Source organism: Pistacia vera, unplaced genomic scaffold (genome assembly GCF_008641045.1).
Source record: "Pistacia vera cultivar Batoury unplaced genomic scaffold, PisVer_v2 Contig581, whole genome shotgun sequence".
Taxonomy (NCBI): domain Eukaryota; kingdom Viridiplantae; phylum Streptophyta; class Magnoliopsida; order Sapindales; family Anacardiaceae; genus Pistacia; species Pistacia vera.
Window position 1 is genome coordinate 689190 of NW_022196425.1, and position 18396 is coordinate 707585.

Genomic DNA, 18396 nt, shown 5'->3' on the forward strand with positions numbered 1-18396 from the left:
TAGAAAACATAGCTAGTTCTCACATCTGGTTGAACTATATTTTGAGCTCCAAAACAACTCAATTGCTTAGCATCAAATAAAGCATCTTTCAAGAAAATAAAAATAAAAATGGTATAAAGTATGGAATTAAGAAACATTTCAAGTTCCAAAAAAATATATTAATACGAATTAATATGATATTCTTTCAGACTTTTTTGGTATCAAATTATGTATGAATAGGTATAGCTAAAGAATTAATGTCTATTAGGATTTAATAATTATATACAGTATTTGATATTTGTGAATTAATGTCGATGATATGTTATGAGAAAGTTTTCTAACATATATGAAGCGATGAAGAGCAATGTTTTAAGACCCAACCTAGGATGAAACTCAAAAAAGTTGCCAATCCCAGATTGTCGATTTACTGGGAATAATTTCACAAACCTAAGAAATTTCACAAACCTAAGAATATAATAAGAAAACAAACAAATGGACCAATATTCACATTGTAATATACCTAGAGGTCTTTTCATACCAATCTTCACCATTTCAAATACATCTCCAGCAAAATACAAAAAAATAGAAAACATTTAAATCATCAACTTTGTTGCTAACTTACTTTTCACCCACAGCTTAGCGTTCAACAAAAAAATATATTTTCACGTAAGAAATAATAGCATCAAAGTGAATCACAATCAAGTCTAAAGAATTCAAGTTGTTTGTACTTTAGATGAAATAAAAAACTTAACCATCCCAAGAAAAATATTGAAAGAGCCGAAGTAGATAGATTCTACTCATAAATCACAACTGACCACAAAACATGACTTAAGAGCATCACGCTTATAAAAAGCAAGCCGAGAGTAAATTATATGTACCGATCTCTACTTTTCTGTAGAATTCTCATGAATTAAAAGGGGACATTAATTACAAAAGAACCATAAGAATGCGAAAACTAATTTGCAATAAACTAGAAAAACTTGCCAAGAACACAAACCAATGGTTTATGGATCTCAGATCCAAATCCAAAAAACAAGCTGAGGTGAAGTGAATATATTTTTACCAGCAAATGCAGATTATCCATATTGACACGAAACATTTTTTTTCGAGCATTCTCAAAGCAAAATAGCAAACATAGCAAGTTCTCACATCTAGTTAACTATATTTTGAGCTCTAAACAAACTCATTTGCTTGGCATCAAATAAAGCAGCTTTCAAGAAAAAGAATAAAAAATGGTATAAAAGTATGAAATTAGAAACATTTCAAGTTCCGAAAACATTACATACATTTAGAATAATTTCACAAACCAAATATAAAATAGAAAACAAAACAAAAGGACAAATCTTCACATTGCAATAAACCTAGAGGTCTTTTCATACCAATCTTCACCATTTCAAATACATCTCTAGCAAGTACAAAAAAAAAAAAAAAAAAAAAAAAAAAAAAAAAAAAAAAAATTCACTTCAATCATCAACTTTGTGCTAACTTACTTTTCACCCACAACTTAGTGTTCAGCAAAAAAAACATTTTCACATAAGAAAGTAATAGGCATCAGAGTGAATCACAATCAATGTCTAAAAAAGTTCTAATGTTGTGATCTTTAGAATAAATAAAAAACTTAACCATCCCATGAAAAATATTAAAAGAGCTGCTAGTACAAGATTCACTTATAATTACACTAAACAAACAACATAAATTACCACTAACCAACAAAACAGGGTTAAAAGCATCAACGTTATAGAAAAGCAAGCCGAGAGTAAATTATATGAACCCATCTCTTCTTTTTCTGTAGAATTCTCATGATTAAGAGGGAATTGTAATGTTATACATTAGAAATTTTATTAGTTAACACATGAATGAGGTTGAAAATTTTGAAATAAAAATTGAGAGGTATAAGATTACTTAAGATATGCTTTTGCTTTTCATTAGTTTGAGAGCCTCTTAAGTCCAGAAATCTTTATATGATATACTGGGAAGTCTTTTGGAAATTTTGGCACGAATAAAAACACTAGTAAATCCATAACATAAACTTAAGTATTTCATATAGTTTTTGATATAAAAACTGAAGGGCACTAATTAATTACAAGCCTGATTGGCCATTGAAAACTTGAGAGCCAGTTGAGTTGCAGCCTCCTCTGAAACTAAAGCCTGAATAACCAAAGTCTTCACTTCCCAACCAGAATAAGGATACCCTTCTCTCGCATACGAGTTAAGCAACGCTGCACTCGCCTCCTTCACCAACCCACCAAACCCATTTTCATCATCGTTCCTACTCGTAGCTTCCAAAAGAGTCAGATCAGATCTGTACCGTTCGTAAACTCTTGATCCAAATACCTTCGATAAGGTTGATGTGTGTGGGACCATCCTCGGCCACGACTCTCTCCTACTACTCCAGTACCTGTAGATATAAAAGATCAAGAGAATCCTGGTTAAATCGGCTGAATAATGGAATTGACATTGTCAAAGAGATGTTAGTCTTACTGGGGAGTGCATCTTCCTCTGGTTCTTGTGTAGAGAAAGCCAGGCCTTGACGTTGTGGAGGGGGTTGCCGCAAAGCAAATAAGAAAGATTAGGAAAATGATGAAGAGTTGAGACCTTTCCATTGTTTTTAGGTTGCTTCTGGAACTAAACTATCATTTTCTGGGTGGGGTTAGTGATATCTGATTCTGAGATCTGAGTTGCCTTATGTCGGTTTTAAAATATAGCTGCTTCACTCTGAGTAGAGCAATGTCCTTTTTCTCTTCTTGACCTGGTTTAGATTTTCGAGCCAAGTGTTTTTGAATTGGAAGTATTTTAATTGGACATTATTACCCTTTAGTCAAAAATATTTTCAGAAAGATAATAATAATTATGATGTGCCTAAATCTAGTATAATTTAAGTTGTAAAAGATTATATATAGATATAAGGGCTTCGTTTGGTTGGATTTTGGGAATACTACTTTTAGTATTCTCAAAAAAGTTAAACAGTAAAACATCCAAAAACTCACAATATTATTCAATTTTATTCAACATTTTTTAAACTCCCTAAATTTGTTAATTCAATTAAATACCCCTAAATATTTTTAATATTTTTGTTACGGTGACTCCGGCCACCCTCCGGCGGTGGTGGCCGGCTGTCCGTATTTAAGGGTGGATTGGGGGTGTTTTAGTTAACTTTTAATGTTTTATTATAAGGGGTGTTTTGTAAAAAAATAAATATAGGGGGTATTTTATAATTTATAAATCCTACATCGTGCCCAATTCAACTTTTTTTTAACTTTTTTTCAAAAAACTTTTCCCAAAAACACAAAATTGTGAACCAAGCGGAGCCAAGGTAGTCAGGATTATGAGTCAGTGGTTTAAAATATCAAAATTGATAAATTTACAATACAATATATATATATAGTACTTATATTTAACGAATACAATTAAAATGAAACTTAAAAAAAACACAAATATATCAAAATTCAACTCATAAATTGAGTTTTTCAAACAATTTCCACTAACTCAATAGAATTCAACTCATAAATCAATGAAAACTCATCAAATTCAACTCTAAATATCAAAAAATTAACTAATAGTCAAAATTAAATCAAAACCCCAAATTTCTACAACTTAAAGTTTCATCAATTCTTTAAATCATTCAAAATTAATTCAATAACTAACCAAAATTTATCAGACCTAACTTAAAACAACAACTAATTAACCTATTCCTCAATATAAACAAGATTAAATCAAAACTCACATCAAAATTTAGGAATTTAATTTTCTAATTTCAAACCTATTTATAAAACTAAACAAAAACTCATAACTCATGATCTTTCATCAATTAAAAAAGCTAAAATAAAATAATTTTAAGTAAAAAAATAAAAATAAAATGAGCATCATCTTATCTTGTAATCCAAAATAGTAGTCTTTCTTGAATATCCAATCAAATAAAAAATATAACATGAGAGAAAATGAGAGGGAATGAAAAAGAGGAGAAAGTTAAAAAAATGTTAATTAATAATTTATTTTGTAAGGTAAACATTAAGTTAAATGGAGTTAAAATTATAAAATTTATAAAACATAATTACTTTTTTGAAAATTTTAAAAAGTTAAAAGTGGGTTCTCTCTATGTCACTGGATATAAGGGTAAATAAAATAAAAAGAAAATCACGTGGAAAGAGTGTGAGGGTGAATTAACATGATTTTGAGGATGTTATGGTCCTTTCATGAGATGCATCATATGTATTTTGTTACCATTTACCAACACCTCACTCTTGATCGTGAATATTCATATGGAAGGATGGAAATAATTTCATTTAATTTAATGACCTATTATTAATACGAATTAATATGATATTCTTTTCAGACTTTTTTGGTATCAAATATATGTATGAATAGGTATAGCTAAAGAATTAATGTCTATTAGGATTTAATAATTATATACAGTATTTGATATTTGTAGAATTAATGTCGATGATATGTTATGAGAAAGTTTTCTAACATATATGAAGCGATGAAGAGCAATGTTTTAAGACCCAACCTAGGATGAAACTCAACAAAGTTGCCCAATCCCAGATTGTCCGATTTAACTGGGAATAATTTCACAAACCTAAGAATAATTTCACAAACCTAAGAATATAATAAGAAAACAAAACAAATGGACAAATATTCACATTGTAATATACCCTAGAGGTCTTTTCATACCAATCTTCACCATTTCAAATACATCTCCAGCAAAATACAAAAAAATAGAAAAATCATTTAAATCATCAACTTTGTTGCTAACTTTACTTTTCACCCACAGCTTAGCGTTCAACAAAAAAATATATTTTCACGTAAGAAAATAATAGGCATCAAAGTGAATCACAATCAAGTCTAAAAGAATTCAAGTTGTTATGATCTTTAGATGAAATAAAAAACTTAACCATCCCAAGAAAAATATTGAAAGAGCCGAAGGTAGATAGATTCTACTCATAAATCACAACTGACCAACAAAACATGACTTAAGAGCATCAACGCTTATAAAAAAGCAAGCCGAGAGTAAATTATATGTACCGATCTCTACTTTTCTGTAGAATTCTCATGAATTAAAAGGGGACATTAATTACAAAAGAACCATAAAGAATGCGAAAACTTAATTTGCAATAAACTAGAAAACTTGCCAAGACACAAAACCAATGGTTTATGGATCTCAGATCCAAATCCAAAAAACAAGCTGAGGTGAAGTGAATATATTTTTACCAGCAAATGCAGATTATCCATATTGACACGACAACTCATTTTTTTTCGAGCATTTCTCAAAGCAAAATAGCAAACATAGCAAGTTCTCACATCTAGTTGAACTATATTTTGAGCTCTAAAACAACTCATTTGCTTGGCATCAAATAAAGCAGCTTTCAAGAAAATAAGAATAAAAAATGGTATAAAAGTATGAAATTAAGAAACATTTCAAGTTCCGAAAAACATTATATTTCATTTAGAATAATTTCACAAACCAAATAATAAAATAAGAAAACAAAACAAAAGGACAAATCTTCACATTGCAATAAACCTAGAGGTCTTTTCATACCAATCTTCACCATTTCAAATACATCTCTAGCAAAGTACAAAAAACAAAAAAAAACAAAATTCACTTCAATCATCAACTTTACTGCTAACTTTACTTTTCACCCACAACTTAGTGTTCGGCAAAAAAAACATTTCCACATAAGAAAGTAATAGGTATCAGAGTGAATCACAATCAATGTCTAAAAAATTTCTAATCGTTGTGATCCTTAGAACAAGTAAAAAACTTAACCATCCCATGAAAAATATTAAAAGATCTGTGGGTAGATAGATTCTACTCATAAATTACCACTAACCAACAAAACAAGGCTTAAAAGCATCAACGCTTATAGAAAAGCAAGCCTAGAGTAAATTATATGAACTCTTCTCTATTTTTTCTGTAGAATTCTCATGAATTAAGAGGGAATATTAATAACAAAAGCACCTTGTAGAATTGAATACTCACTTCGCAACAAACTAGAAAACTTGCCAAGAGACAAACCAATGATTGATGGACCCAAATCCAAAAAACAAACTGAGATGAAATGAGTATATTCTGACCAGCGAATATAGATAATTCATATTGATGCCACAACTCATTTTTTTCTGAGCATTTCTCAAGGCAAAATAGCAAACATAGCAAGTTCTCATATACTATATTTTGAGCTCCAAAACAACTAATTTGCTTGGCATCAAATAATGCAACTTTCAAGAAAATAAAAATAAAAAATGGTATAAAAGTATGAAATTAAGAAAATTTTCAAGTTTCGAAAAACATTATATTTCATTTAGAATAATTTCACAAACCAAAGAATATAATAAGAAAACAAAACAAAAAGACAAATCTTCACATTGCAATAAACCTAGAGGTCTTTTCATACCAATCTTCACCATTTCAAATACATCTCCAACAAAATACAAAAAACAAAAAAACAATTTCCATCATTAACTTTGCTACCGACTTTATGTTTCACTCACTACTTAGCATTCAACAAAAAATATATTTCCACGAAAGAAAGTAATAGGCATCAGAGTAAACACAATCAATGTCTAAAAACGTTCGAATCGTTGTGATATTTAGAACAAATAAAAAACTTAACCATCCCAAGAAAAATATTAAAAGAGCCACGGGTAGATAGATTTCACTTATAAATCACCACTTACCTACAAAACAAGGCTTAAGAGCATCAACACTTATAGAAAAGCCAGCCAAGAGTAAATTATATAAATTCATCTCTACTTTTCCATAGAATTCTCATGAACTAAGAGGGGGCATTAATTACAAAAGTACCTTATAGAATTGGATACTCACTTTGCAATAAAGTAGTAAACTTGCCAAGACACAAACAAATGGTTTATGGACCCAAAAAAAAAATAAGCTAGGGTGAAATGAGTATATTTTGATGCCACAAGCAATCGACCAACAAATATAGATGATTCATATTGATGCCACATCTCATTTTTTTCTGAACATTTCTCAAGGCAAAATAGCAAACATAGCTAGTTCTCACATCTGGTTGAATTATATTTTGAACTCCAAAAAAACTCATTTTGCTTGGCATCAAATAAAGCATCTTTCAAGAAAATAAAAATTAAAAATGGTATAAAAGTATGAAATTAAGAAACATTTCAAGTTTCGAAAAACATTATATTTCATTTAGAATAATTTCACAAACCAAAGAATAAAATAAGAAGACAAAACAAAAGGACAAATCTTCACATTGCAATAAACCTAGAGGTCTTTTCATACCAATCTTCACCATTTCAAATACATCTCTAGCAAAGTACAAAAAAAAAAAAAAAACAAAATTCACTTCAATCATCAACTTTACTGCTAACTTTACTTTTCACCCACAACTTAGTGTTCGGCAAAAAAAACATTTCCACATAAGAAAGTAATAGGTATCAGAGTGAATCACAATCAATGTCTAAAAAATTTCTAATCGTTGTGATCCTTAGAACAAGTAAAAAACTTAACCATCCCATGAAAAATATTAAAAGATCTGTGGGTAGATAGATTCTACTCATAAATTACCACTAACCAACAAAACAAGGCTTAAAAGCATCAACGCTTATAGAAAAGCAAGCCTAGAGTAAATTATATGAACTCTTCTCTATTTTTTCTGTAGAATTCTCATGAATTAAGAGGGAATATTAATAACAAAAGCACCTTGTAGAATTGAATACTCACTTCGCAACAAACTAGAAAACTTGCCAAGAGACAAACCAATGATTGATGGACCCAAATCCAAAAAACAAACTGAGATGAAATGAGTATATTCTGACCAGCAAATATAGATAATTCATATTGATGCCACAACTCATATTTTTTTTCGAGCATTTCTCAAGGCGAAATAGAAAACATAGCTAGTTCTCACATCTGGTTGAACTATATTTTGAGCTCCAAAACAACTCAATTGCTTAGCATCAAATAAAGCATCTTTCAAGAAAATAAAAATAAAAATGGTATAAAGTATGGAATTAAGAAACATTTCAAGTTCCAAAAAAACTGTATCTTTCATTTGGAATAATTTCACAAACCTAAGAATATAATAGGAAAACAAAACGAATGGACAAATCTTCACATTACAATACACCCAGAGGTCTTTTCATACCAATCTGCACAATTTCAAATACATCTCCAGCAAAATACAAAAAAAAAAAAAAAAAATAGAAAAATCATTTAAATCATCAACTTTGCTGCTAACTTTCCTTTTCACCAACAGTTTAGCGTTCAACAAAAAATATATTTCCACGTAAGAAAGTAATAGGCATCAAGTGAATCACAATCAATGTCTAAAAAAATTCAAGTTGTTGTGATCTTTAGATGAAATAAAAAACTTAACCATCCCAAGAAAAATATTAAAAAAGCCGAAGGTAGATAGATTCCACTCATAAATCACGACTGATCAACAAAACATGACTTAAGAGCATCAACGCTTATAGAAAAGCAAGCCGAGAGTAAATTATATGTACTAATCTCTACTTTCCTTAGAATTCTTATGAATTAAAAGGGGACATTAATTACAAAAACACCTTATAGAGCCGAATACTCACTTTGCAATAAACTAGAAAACATGCCAAGACACAAACCAATGGTTTATGGAACCAAATCCAAAAAACAAGCTAAGGTGAAATGAGTAGATTTTGATGCCACAAGCAATTGACCAGAAAATATACATGATTCATATTGATGCCATAACTCATTTTGTTCTGAGCATTTGTCTAAGCAAAATAGCAAACATAGCTTGGTCTCACATCTAGTTGAACTACATTTTGAGCTCCAAAACAACTCATATTCTTGGCATCAAATAAAGCACCTTTCAAGAAAATAAAAATAAAAAATGGTATAAAAGTATGAAATTAAGAAAAATTACAAGTTCCAAAAAATGGTATCTTTCATTTGGAATAATTTCACAAACCAAAGAATATAATAAGAAAATAAAACAAAGGGACAAATCTTCACATTGCAATAAACCCAGAGGTCTTTTCATACCAATCTTCACCATTTCAAATACTTGACTAACAAAATACAAAAAACAAAAAAACCAACTTTTCGCCCACAGCTTAACGTTAACCAAAAATATATTTTCACGTAAGAAAGTAATAGGCATCAGAGTGAATCACAATCAATGTATAAAAAAGTTCAAATCGTTGTGATCTTTAGAAGAAATAAAAAACTTAACTATCCCAAGAAAAATATTGAAAGAGTCGAGGGTAGATAGATTCCACTCATAAATCACCATTGACCAACAAAACAAGGCTTAGGAGCATCAATGCTTATAGAAAAGCAAGTCGAGAGTAAATTATATGAACCCGTCTCTACTTTTCTATAGAATTCTCATGAAATAAGAGGTGATATTAATTACAAAAGCACCTTATAGAATCGAATACTCACTTTGCAATAAACTATAAAACTTGCCAAGACACAAACCAATGGTTTATCGACCCAAATCCAAAAAACAAGTTGAGGTGAAATGGGTATATTTTGATGCCACAAGCAATAGACGAGCAAATATACATGATTCATATTGATGCCACAACTCATTTTTTTCCGAGCATTCCTCAAGACAAAATAGCAAACATAGCTAGTTCTCACATCTGGTTGAACTATATTTTCAGCACCAAAACAACTCATTTGGTTGGCATCAAATAAAGCATCTTTCATGAAAATAAAAATAAAAAATGTTATAAAAGTATGAAATTAAGAAACATTTCAAGTTCTAAAAAACAGTATCTTTCATTTGGAATATTTTCACAAACCAAAGAATATAATAAGAAAACAAAACAAAGCAAAGGGACAATGATTCACACACATTGCAATAAACCCAGAGGGCTTTTCATACCAAACTTCACTATTTCAAATACTTCTCCAGCAAAATACAAAAAACAGAAAAACCATTTCAATTTAGGAAAATTGAAGCGCAAAATTCAGAAAGATTGACACCCTAACACATTAAGATCCAAATTAAATTGCAAGAATAAACACTAATTTTATAAGTAGATACAATTAAAGTATGAAATGTTATAACTCAATAAAATGTATTCATTAGAGGAACTATCATATAAGATAGTTAAAAGAATCAGAAACCTTTTGTACCATTACGGTAAAAAATTACTTTTTGCTTTTCAAAAAAAATTAAAAGCAAAAAGAATCAAAAAGATGGAAACCCTAACAAATTGAAACCACCTTGAATTGCAAGAATAAACCCTAACTTTACCGAAGATATAATTAAAGCATTAAACAGTCATAACCCTAAAATAACCGTAAAGAGCGTTCTGCAATAAGTGAATATCATATAAAAGAGTATGAAGAAGAAAAAAAAATAGAACTTTCACTTTGGTACCATTACGATTCCAAATTACTTTTTGTTTTCAGAAAATCTGAAAACGCATATAAAAAAAGATTGAAACCAAGATTAAATTGCAAGAATAAACACTAACTTGATAAAAACAACGAATTGAAAATGATATCAATTCCTCCTTATCAATGCAAAGTTAGGCAGATTTGAATTGGGACAACGCGGGGTTGGAAAGTCAGGCAGATTTGAATTGGGATAGCGCGGGGTTGGAAAGTCGGGCAGATTTGAAATGGGAAAGAGCCGGATTGGAGGATGGGGCTTTTATAGATGGGTAATATTACATTTACAAAGAATTTTACAAAGATTTTTAGTACAAAAACTTTACAAAGATTTTTAGTACAAAGTGACAGGGAGATAGATGGAAGAATGAATATAATGAGTTTGACTTTTTGTATTCACTCTTCTATTCATCTCCTATCACCTCACTTTGTACAAGAAATCTTTATAAATTTGTTTGTACGTCTAGTATTATTGTTTATAGATTACATGAAACACGCTTCTAAAACGTTTATTAATTTGGCACGTTTTTGAAACGTATTTCTATTTTACGCGTTTTAATAGATTTTAAATTAGACAAATTCTAGGCCTCCTTGATGTTAATTTTGTATTTTGGCTTTGGTAAATTAATGCCATGCTTGATATAAACAATTAATTCAAATAATATTTTTTTAAAATATATGTGTAAGCAAAAGAGTGTAATTTAGTTTGCTTACGTAAAAATAACTAATTCTTAATTTTTATCTACATAAATACAATCAACTTAATAATTTTTAATTTTCTTACAACTTTAATATGTAATATTCCTTTTCTAGATTGATTAGAGAAATTGATTTAGATAACAATTTGGTGGTGCACATGACATAAACTCTCATAAACATTTTACCTTTTGTTTTATTATTCTGCAATTTTTAAAGACTATTTTTAACTGAATTACTGTATATTAAATCATCATATAATTGTTTGATTTACTAAGCTCCTCCTCCTTGATGTTATTCCTGTATTTCGGTATTAGTTAATTTAACCATGTTTGATTTTAAAAAATTAAATAAAAGTAACTAAAATTTTCTTTTAAATATGTTAAGCGAAAAAGTTAAAGTTGGTTGCTCCTAAGTAAATAAATGATCTAATCCTTAATTTTATTTTTTCATGATTGATTGATTTTATGTCATGACAAATTCCAATAAAGATTTTTTACTTCCGAATGCGTGTGCGAGGACTTCAAACAAACTTCAAGTCATGCGAAGTATAAATCATATCCAACAATTACATGCAACATTACAAACTTGATCTTAGATCTTGGTAATAAATATGTAATAGCAAAAATATGACGACACCTAAATGAGATTGACATATATTAGGAACTTGGTAATCTCTATTTGCTTGTTATCAAAATCATAATTTTTGAAGTAAATTTTATTTTCTGACATTTTGCAGACATTAAAAGAGAATTTATGAGAGGAGTAATAAGTAGGAACAGTAGTTTTATTAGACACAACTCATTAAAAGTTCATCCACATAGTAGTAGTAGTTATTTAACTGAACTACATACAAAAGCTCTCTCCTGTCTCCACCCATAGCAGAGATTATCTAAGCTCTCCTTTATTATGCACTACCTACCCCTTCAAAAACCAAAAAACACTAAGTACGTGCATGCATGTCGCTTAACATCACTAGCATTACATCAAATTTAAGCATCGTCCCTCATCTGTTGGCTTGATTGTCCAGATGACAAAGTTGGCTGCTCATTGTTGAACTTGATCTTCCTAGCATCTTCTCTTGAGATCTGGAATGCATTGGCCAGTACCTCCTCTGGCATGGCACGAAGCACCGAGGTGGATCCAGCAAGTGGGCTTATCATGGCCCGGTCATTTGTCTTAAATGAAATCCATTCGAATCTTTGTCCTCTTGCACGTTTCACGACCGCAAAGTTTTGTGGCACCACAAAGATCTGTCCCTCGCTGACTTCCCCGTCGAACACTGTGTTGCCAAAGTTGTCCACTACTTGAACCTGGGCGTTACCCTTGCAGCCGTAGACTATGCTGTGTGCGTTGAAGTTCCAGTGTGGCACCATCAGAGCATTCTGCATCAAAATCAACATATAAGTATGATTCAATTAAGTTAGGTTTGCTAATTCAATTAATTAATTTACTTACGTTTTGGAGCACACCCCTTTCAGCACTGAGTTGGAGCCATTTGAGGATTGGGAGGTTAAGGCTGTTGAGGGAGGTAATACGACCAACTTCTGGGGTGTAAATGTCAGAGCGAGAAGGATCATGAATGTTCTCTTTGAGTTTCATGGTGCAAATGGTCTCTTCAAGACCATTGTCACGTCCCCTTCGGCCTCTTTCATACTCACTTTCCTCTTCACTCTCGAATCCACGCTCGCTCTGTCTCCTTGGTGGCCTGATAACCTGAAGGTCGCCCTTCACTTTAACAATGGCACCTCTGTTGTCCTTCTCGTTTTGGAGCTGCTTTACAAGACGTTGTTCCACTTGGAAAACCTCAGCCAAGATCTTTGTGTCGAAGCCGCAGAAAATGTTGTTGCAAGATTTCTGTTGGCTTTGTCTACGCCCGCGAGATTGCTGTTGTTGCTGCTGCTGGAACTCATCTTCTGGGTTACCAGCCAGATTGAATTTCTACAATAAAGAAAAATCATGAATCCAGTCATTAAGATATTGGTTAGTAATTACTCATTATATATATATATATAAAAATTAATTTCTTACTCTTGGGTACATATCAAGCTGGTTTTGACTGTTTGAAACGTCTAAAAGAGTAACAGTGACGACTGGGGAATTGCCCTCGTTGTAGCACCAGTTTGCAACTCCTGCGGGCAATGCGATGATATCACCTTTACGGAAACGTTGAATCTTTTGGTGCTTATCCTGGAACCTACTACTCTGTCCGTGTTGTTGTCCCTGTTGGGGTGCCTGGTAAGTTTCAGGACATCCTGGAATTAAGGTTCCTGTCATACCCTCACCTGTACGCAAAATCAACAACATAATCATTAAACATCTTCTGAGCAACACAGCAAGTGTTATTAATTCTAGTGACCTGAGTACTTTACCCTCGACAATGTACATAAGTGTAGGAGCATTTGAATATTCTGGCAACCGAAGGCCATTAGGTTGGATGGTATGCCTAGCCACAGCAACACCAGCGCACCTGAATTGCTCATGGTTAGGGTCCCAGGTTTCAACCATACCGGCTTCATACTCAACGCGGTTATCGGGTTCAAGGGCATCGAGCTGATCGATTTGGCACTCATTTTGTTGTTGCCCTTGCTGGCGAGAAGCTAGGCAACCATGGAAGAGAATAAGAAGGCAAACAGAAAGAGAAAGAAGGGAAGGATTAGCCATAGTGAAGAGAAGAGTGAGATTGAATTGGTTGTGTTTGAGATGAAGTAGTCAGTAGGAAGCGTTGGTATTTATACGGAGGAAAAGGTGGTGAAGAAGTGACAAATAAGAGACGGTGTGTAAGGTATTCTCGAGCCATTTTCAGTTTGCATGGCTACATGACTCCCATTGCTTACACCTCACTATCTCAGGCCGGCAGGTGGCTTTTAGCTTTATAGAAGAATACAAAGTGCTCACCTGAAAGGTGAAGAATACAAAACTGATATATGTTTTTATTGGAGATTGTTTTGCTGTTGTTGCAGTGATCAGGTTCCTATTAATGGAGATGTTGATGAAATTCATTAAGTGAATATATGGGGGTGGAATTAATTGCAAATGTATGATTGATTATTAGTTTGTGTTGTTCCGAAGAAGAGATTTAAATGGATTAACTTTAGAAATTCATTGGAATTTAAATGTAGAATTGAAAAGAGGGGTGTAATAGAGTTTGCTTGTTAAAAGACAAAGATCATTTGGAAGTAAGGGGGAGACCCATGTGAATACGTAGAAGTGTGCGACGAACCCAGCATGTTAAATGATTTTGGCGAATTTAGGTTTAACAGTTTTTATATGACAACTGGGTCAATGCATGCACTTTCATTGACATCTGGTACTCAATTTGGCGAATTTAGGGTTTAACATCAATATTGTTGTGCAACAAGAAAGCGAGAGCAAGGGAAGGGTACATATAAATAAAAAAAGGTAATTGGTTTCATTAAAATTCATAACATGCTAACGTTCACGATGGGACTCGAACCCATAATCTCCCGCTCCGGAGGCGAGCGCCTTATCCATTAGGCCACGCGAACCAACCTGTACTTTATTCTCATTATATCAATTAATTGTTTTATCACGAACAAATAAGCAATGAGAAATTTACTGAGCTGAGAAACTCACATGTTTACAATGCTTTCCCTTATAGAAACGAAGTTCGTTATTTTAGCTGTTGCTAAACAGATTGAAAGAAGATCAAAAAAATAAAATAAAATGAAACTAATCCAATTCTCTCATTCTATCAAATCGACGTTTCCATTTTAGCTATAAACCCGTTTTAAATATATTGAATTTAAGACAGTTCCTACTGTTTCAAAAAATGCGTAAGGATGCAACGAAGAAGGCTAAGATATACAAGTGAGTGACAGTGATCATAATAATATGATACACACCTATTTAATTAAGAACCAGAGCTATACCGCAGTTGTGCAGTTTTAGTCTCTAGTCCGTTTCAACAAAAAAAGAAAAGACTATTTATTTAAATAGATGTACATTGGAACAGTAGGTTTGATCTTAAATCTATAGAAAACTCTTTTCTTCTTGAATGTTGCATTGTCAATGGTAATGACTATCTTTCCTGGTTCATTAATGTAAAATGAATTTCTAATACTCTCTTCTCTGTTCCTTTCCCTCCCCTCATGGAGCAGAACCCTGTATGAACCTTCATCATCCGGAATGAACTCCTCTCTATAGCTTACATCCCATCCCACTACCGTTAAATCCCAGATCATGGTCACCCGAGTCTGGAAAAAGAAAAAAATAAGTTTAATTAATCATGTTATGAAAATTGGCATATATAGTAACGTTTACATAGGCACCTCATGGACTGGAATTTGGATGATCCCGACAGAATTTTTTTTGACAATAAGCTCTGACGCTTTATCCTCGGGAAAGAACTCGTCGTCCTTTCTATTGAGACCGCCATATTCAACAGGAAGGTGTTCCGGGCCTATAAAACTGTTTTTTTTTTTTTTAATAATAGAGATAACAAGAAACAAAATTATATAAAATTCGGATGTTGAAAATATAATAGAAATAGTAATCTCACTTGAGAAGGGTCTTGGTAGCGTTTGATGGTGTGGCATATACAAATTTGGTTCTATGTCTTCGAGTTTTGAACGTGGAACTCATCGTATGACACACATAGCACCAAAAGGGTACATTTATGACCATCTGCAAGTGAAAATGGATAATATTATTACAAGCATAAACTTAGAAATAAAAATTTGTTATTACCGATTTCATTATCATCCAATTTGTTAACACTTACGTTTTTATGTATGACATCTGGGTAATTTTCACGAATCATCTTCAAAGCTTTCTTGTCCACTAAACATATCTTCTTGCCAGAACTAGGTGAGTTCTTCAAATCTGTAATATGAACCATAGAGTGTACTCCACCAGATTTGAAGCTTAATTCCTTGAGACCCTTTTCCATGAACTGAACTTTAAGCCTAAAGAACTTCTCATCCTTGTTTTCTGTCTTAAACAATTCAATGTTGTTCAAGGCCGCATAAACATTGAAATACAAAGGGTGACCTTGTCTGTCATGGCAATTCAAGTACATAATATTATCTATATCAGGACCAAAATCCTCTTCCAGGATTGAATCAACATTGTAATCTCTTCTCCATTTCAACGTCTTTCGAAGCATCTCAAATGCCTTTTGGACTTTGAAGCGTTTTGCTTTCAGGAATTTCATTAGGATAATATCTGTTCCTTGATGGCCTTTACTTGGCAACAGAGGCACACCCCAAAGAGTAATGTTTTCGAGTTGTTCTGTCTCCTTTATGGCTTCTATTGGACAAACATCTTTCGTTGATTTCCCAAAAAGAGAATTTCCAAGGATTGCATCTTCAAGTATGCGACGAAATTCGGATAATGCCTTCCTTTCTTTAGCTATTTTTACATCTACATGATTGGGATGAGAATTTTGTTGGTGTCTTACAAAGTAATTGGCTTCACTTTCATCATGGATCCTGTTGTTTCCGTTGTCCATTATGATCCTAGATAGGCATTGTTATTGATTTGGTGAAAGCTCTTCCCCGGTCAGAATTCCGACATATTTAGAGAGGAGATGCCGGAAAACTGAAACCAGGTGGGGAGAGAAACACACGAACAGAGGGAGGGAGAGATTTTCTATTGGGTTATATTTTATATAAGATATTAAGATTTGAGTTAAAAGGAAGCAAGTTATAACCATCAGTTGTTGAGAGCCAAATTTAGAATGAATTTTGTGATGGAAGCGAGTGATAGGTAGATATGAAACTGGTGGTTACTGTGAGGAGGAATATTAGGCAACATTAACTAGTGCTTTTTATTTAATGATATATTTGGTACTTTTATAATAATTCATAGATACATTTTTTAAAAATAGAGACCATTAATTATTTTAAGGGCTATGAGTGGCTATCTCTAGACGCAGGTTTGATCTTAGGGTCTCTAAAAAGTAATTAGAAAAAAAATATATTATTTTATGTATTTGTGGATATTATAATGAATTAATAATATTTATTTTCCCATCAGATGTATAGGTAATACATCATTGCTTTGAGCTTTATTATTTTACAGCACTGTTTTAAAACCCGTTCCGGCCCGACTAGTTTAATCGAGACCCGGAAGCTTCACCGGATCAAGTTTACATTTTTTCTATTCATCCAAAACCCTAGAATTTGGGATGATAATCGATGAACAATTGAAGGTCGGGATGTTAGGGCTTTTGAAGAGAAAGTGTCGGTGAGTGCAATGGTGGCAACAGAGTTGATTTCTAATAAGTAAATCGGCCGGATATCGAAAAAAACTAACAGTGGCAACAATCGCTTTTACCGACGATTGACGAGGCTAACGAGGGTGGGGTGAGGTGGGTTTTGATCAGGAGGAAGAGTGGAGTAGTTGCAGGGTGATGGGGAGGGTTGCCGACGCCAACGTCGGTGAGATCTGGCCTAAAATATCGATGTTGACGTCGATGAGATTTGACCGAAATTAAACTAATATTGACCATATCTTGGGTAGATTTTCAAAGGAATTGGCTCAAGAGACAATTGGGGTTCCATTTGGGGTGTCACCGTCACCAACCAATCATCGACCAATTTGTATTTAGAGTATGTTTGTGAAATTTCAAACCTATAAGGACTTTCTTGTAATTTTTAGGGGTGTATTTACTAAATTTTAAAATTTTTTGTCAGGTTAAACCGGTCAACCGGGTTGGATTTTTAAAACATTGTTTTACAACAACTAATTATGATTGGAATTAATATTGAAATGTTTAATAAAGATCAAATGACTTGCACCCACCCAAAATTTGCCGTAAAGACAATCTAGTATTCAAAAGGTTTGGAAACAACAATTACCCTCTTTTCTTAAGGTTATGTCAATGAAATCTATTAGATGACATGGTATTATTGATATTCTTTCATACTTAAAAGGGTAATTTTGACTTTTTATAGTTTATAAAATCCCTAAATTTTATCTCTCTTCTTTTTTTTTCCTCATCCTTTCTCCGTCTTTTCCCTTTATTTTTTGCTCTTATCTCTTTTGGAGGTATTTGTTTGAGCTTATGAAAATTAGCAAGTGTTTATAAGGCGCATTTGAAATTTTAAGCAATTACGTGTTTGGTTAAAATATTTATAAGTGACTAATAAATAGTTAACGTGTTTGGTAAAATGTGACTTATAAGTATATTTTATTATAAAATGACTAAAAAATATACTATATTAAATAAGGGTACACTATAAAATTTTAAAATTAAACAAAAATAACGTGGTAATATACTTGATCAAACTAATTTATAAGTAGAATGCTTATAAGAAAAAAAAAATACTTAATTTATAAGTTCAAAAAGTTATAAACAAATAATTTTTTTCTTATAAACTTAA

At 32.1% G+C, this 18396-nt stretch overlaps 2 protein-coding genes and 1 non-coding gene across 3 annotated transcripts; all 3 read right to left on the reverse strand.

The window, feature by feature from the left end:
• Positions 1 to 1980: 1980 nt before the first annotated feature.
• Positions 1981 to 2712, reverse strand: LOC116109477. Its single transcript, XM_031395688.1, has 2 exons — positions 2461 to 2712; positions 1981 to 2377 (listed from the first exon to the last, which is right to left on the reverse strand). Exons 1-2 carry the CDS (start codon positions 2580 to 2582, stop codon positions 2056 to 2058), a joined length of 444 nt encoding a protein of 147 aa, XP_031251548.1. The 5' UTR covers positions 2583 to 2712; the 3' UTR covers positions 1981 to 2055.
• Positions 2713 to 11818: 9106 nt separating this feature from the next.
• Positions 11819 to 13723, reverse strand: LOC116109476 (11S globulin seed storage protein Jug r 4-like). Its single transcript, XM_031395687.1, has 4 exons — positions 13420 to 13723; positions 13079 to 13332; positions 12506 to 12988; positions 11819 to 12432 (listed from the first exon to the last, which is right to left on the reverse strand). The coding sequence occupies exons 1-4, from the start codon at positions 13709 to 13711 to the stop codon at positions 12040 to 12042; spliced, it is 1422 nt and encodes a 473-aa protein (XP_031251547.1). The 5' UTR covers positions 13712 to 13723; the 3' UTR covers positions 11819 to 12039.
• A 760-nt stretch (positions 13724 to 14483) lies between these two features.
• On the reverse strand, positions 14484 to 14556 carry TRNAR-CCG. Its single transcript has one exon. It is a non-coding gene; the product is annotated as a tRNA-Arg (tRNA).
• Between the last annotated feature and the right edge of the window lie 3840 nt (positions 14557 to 18396).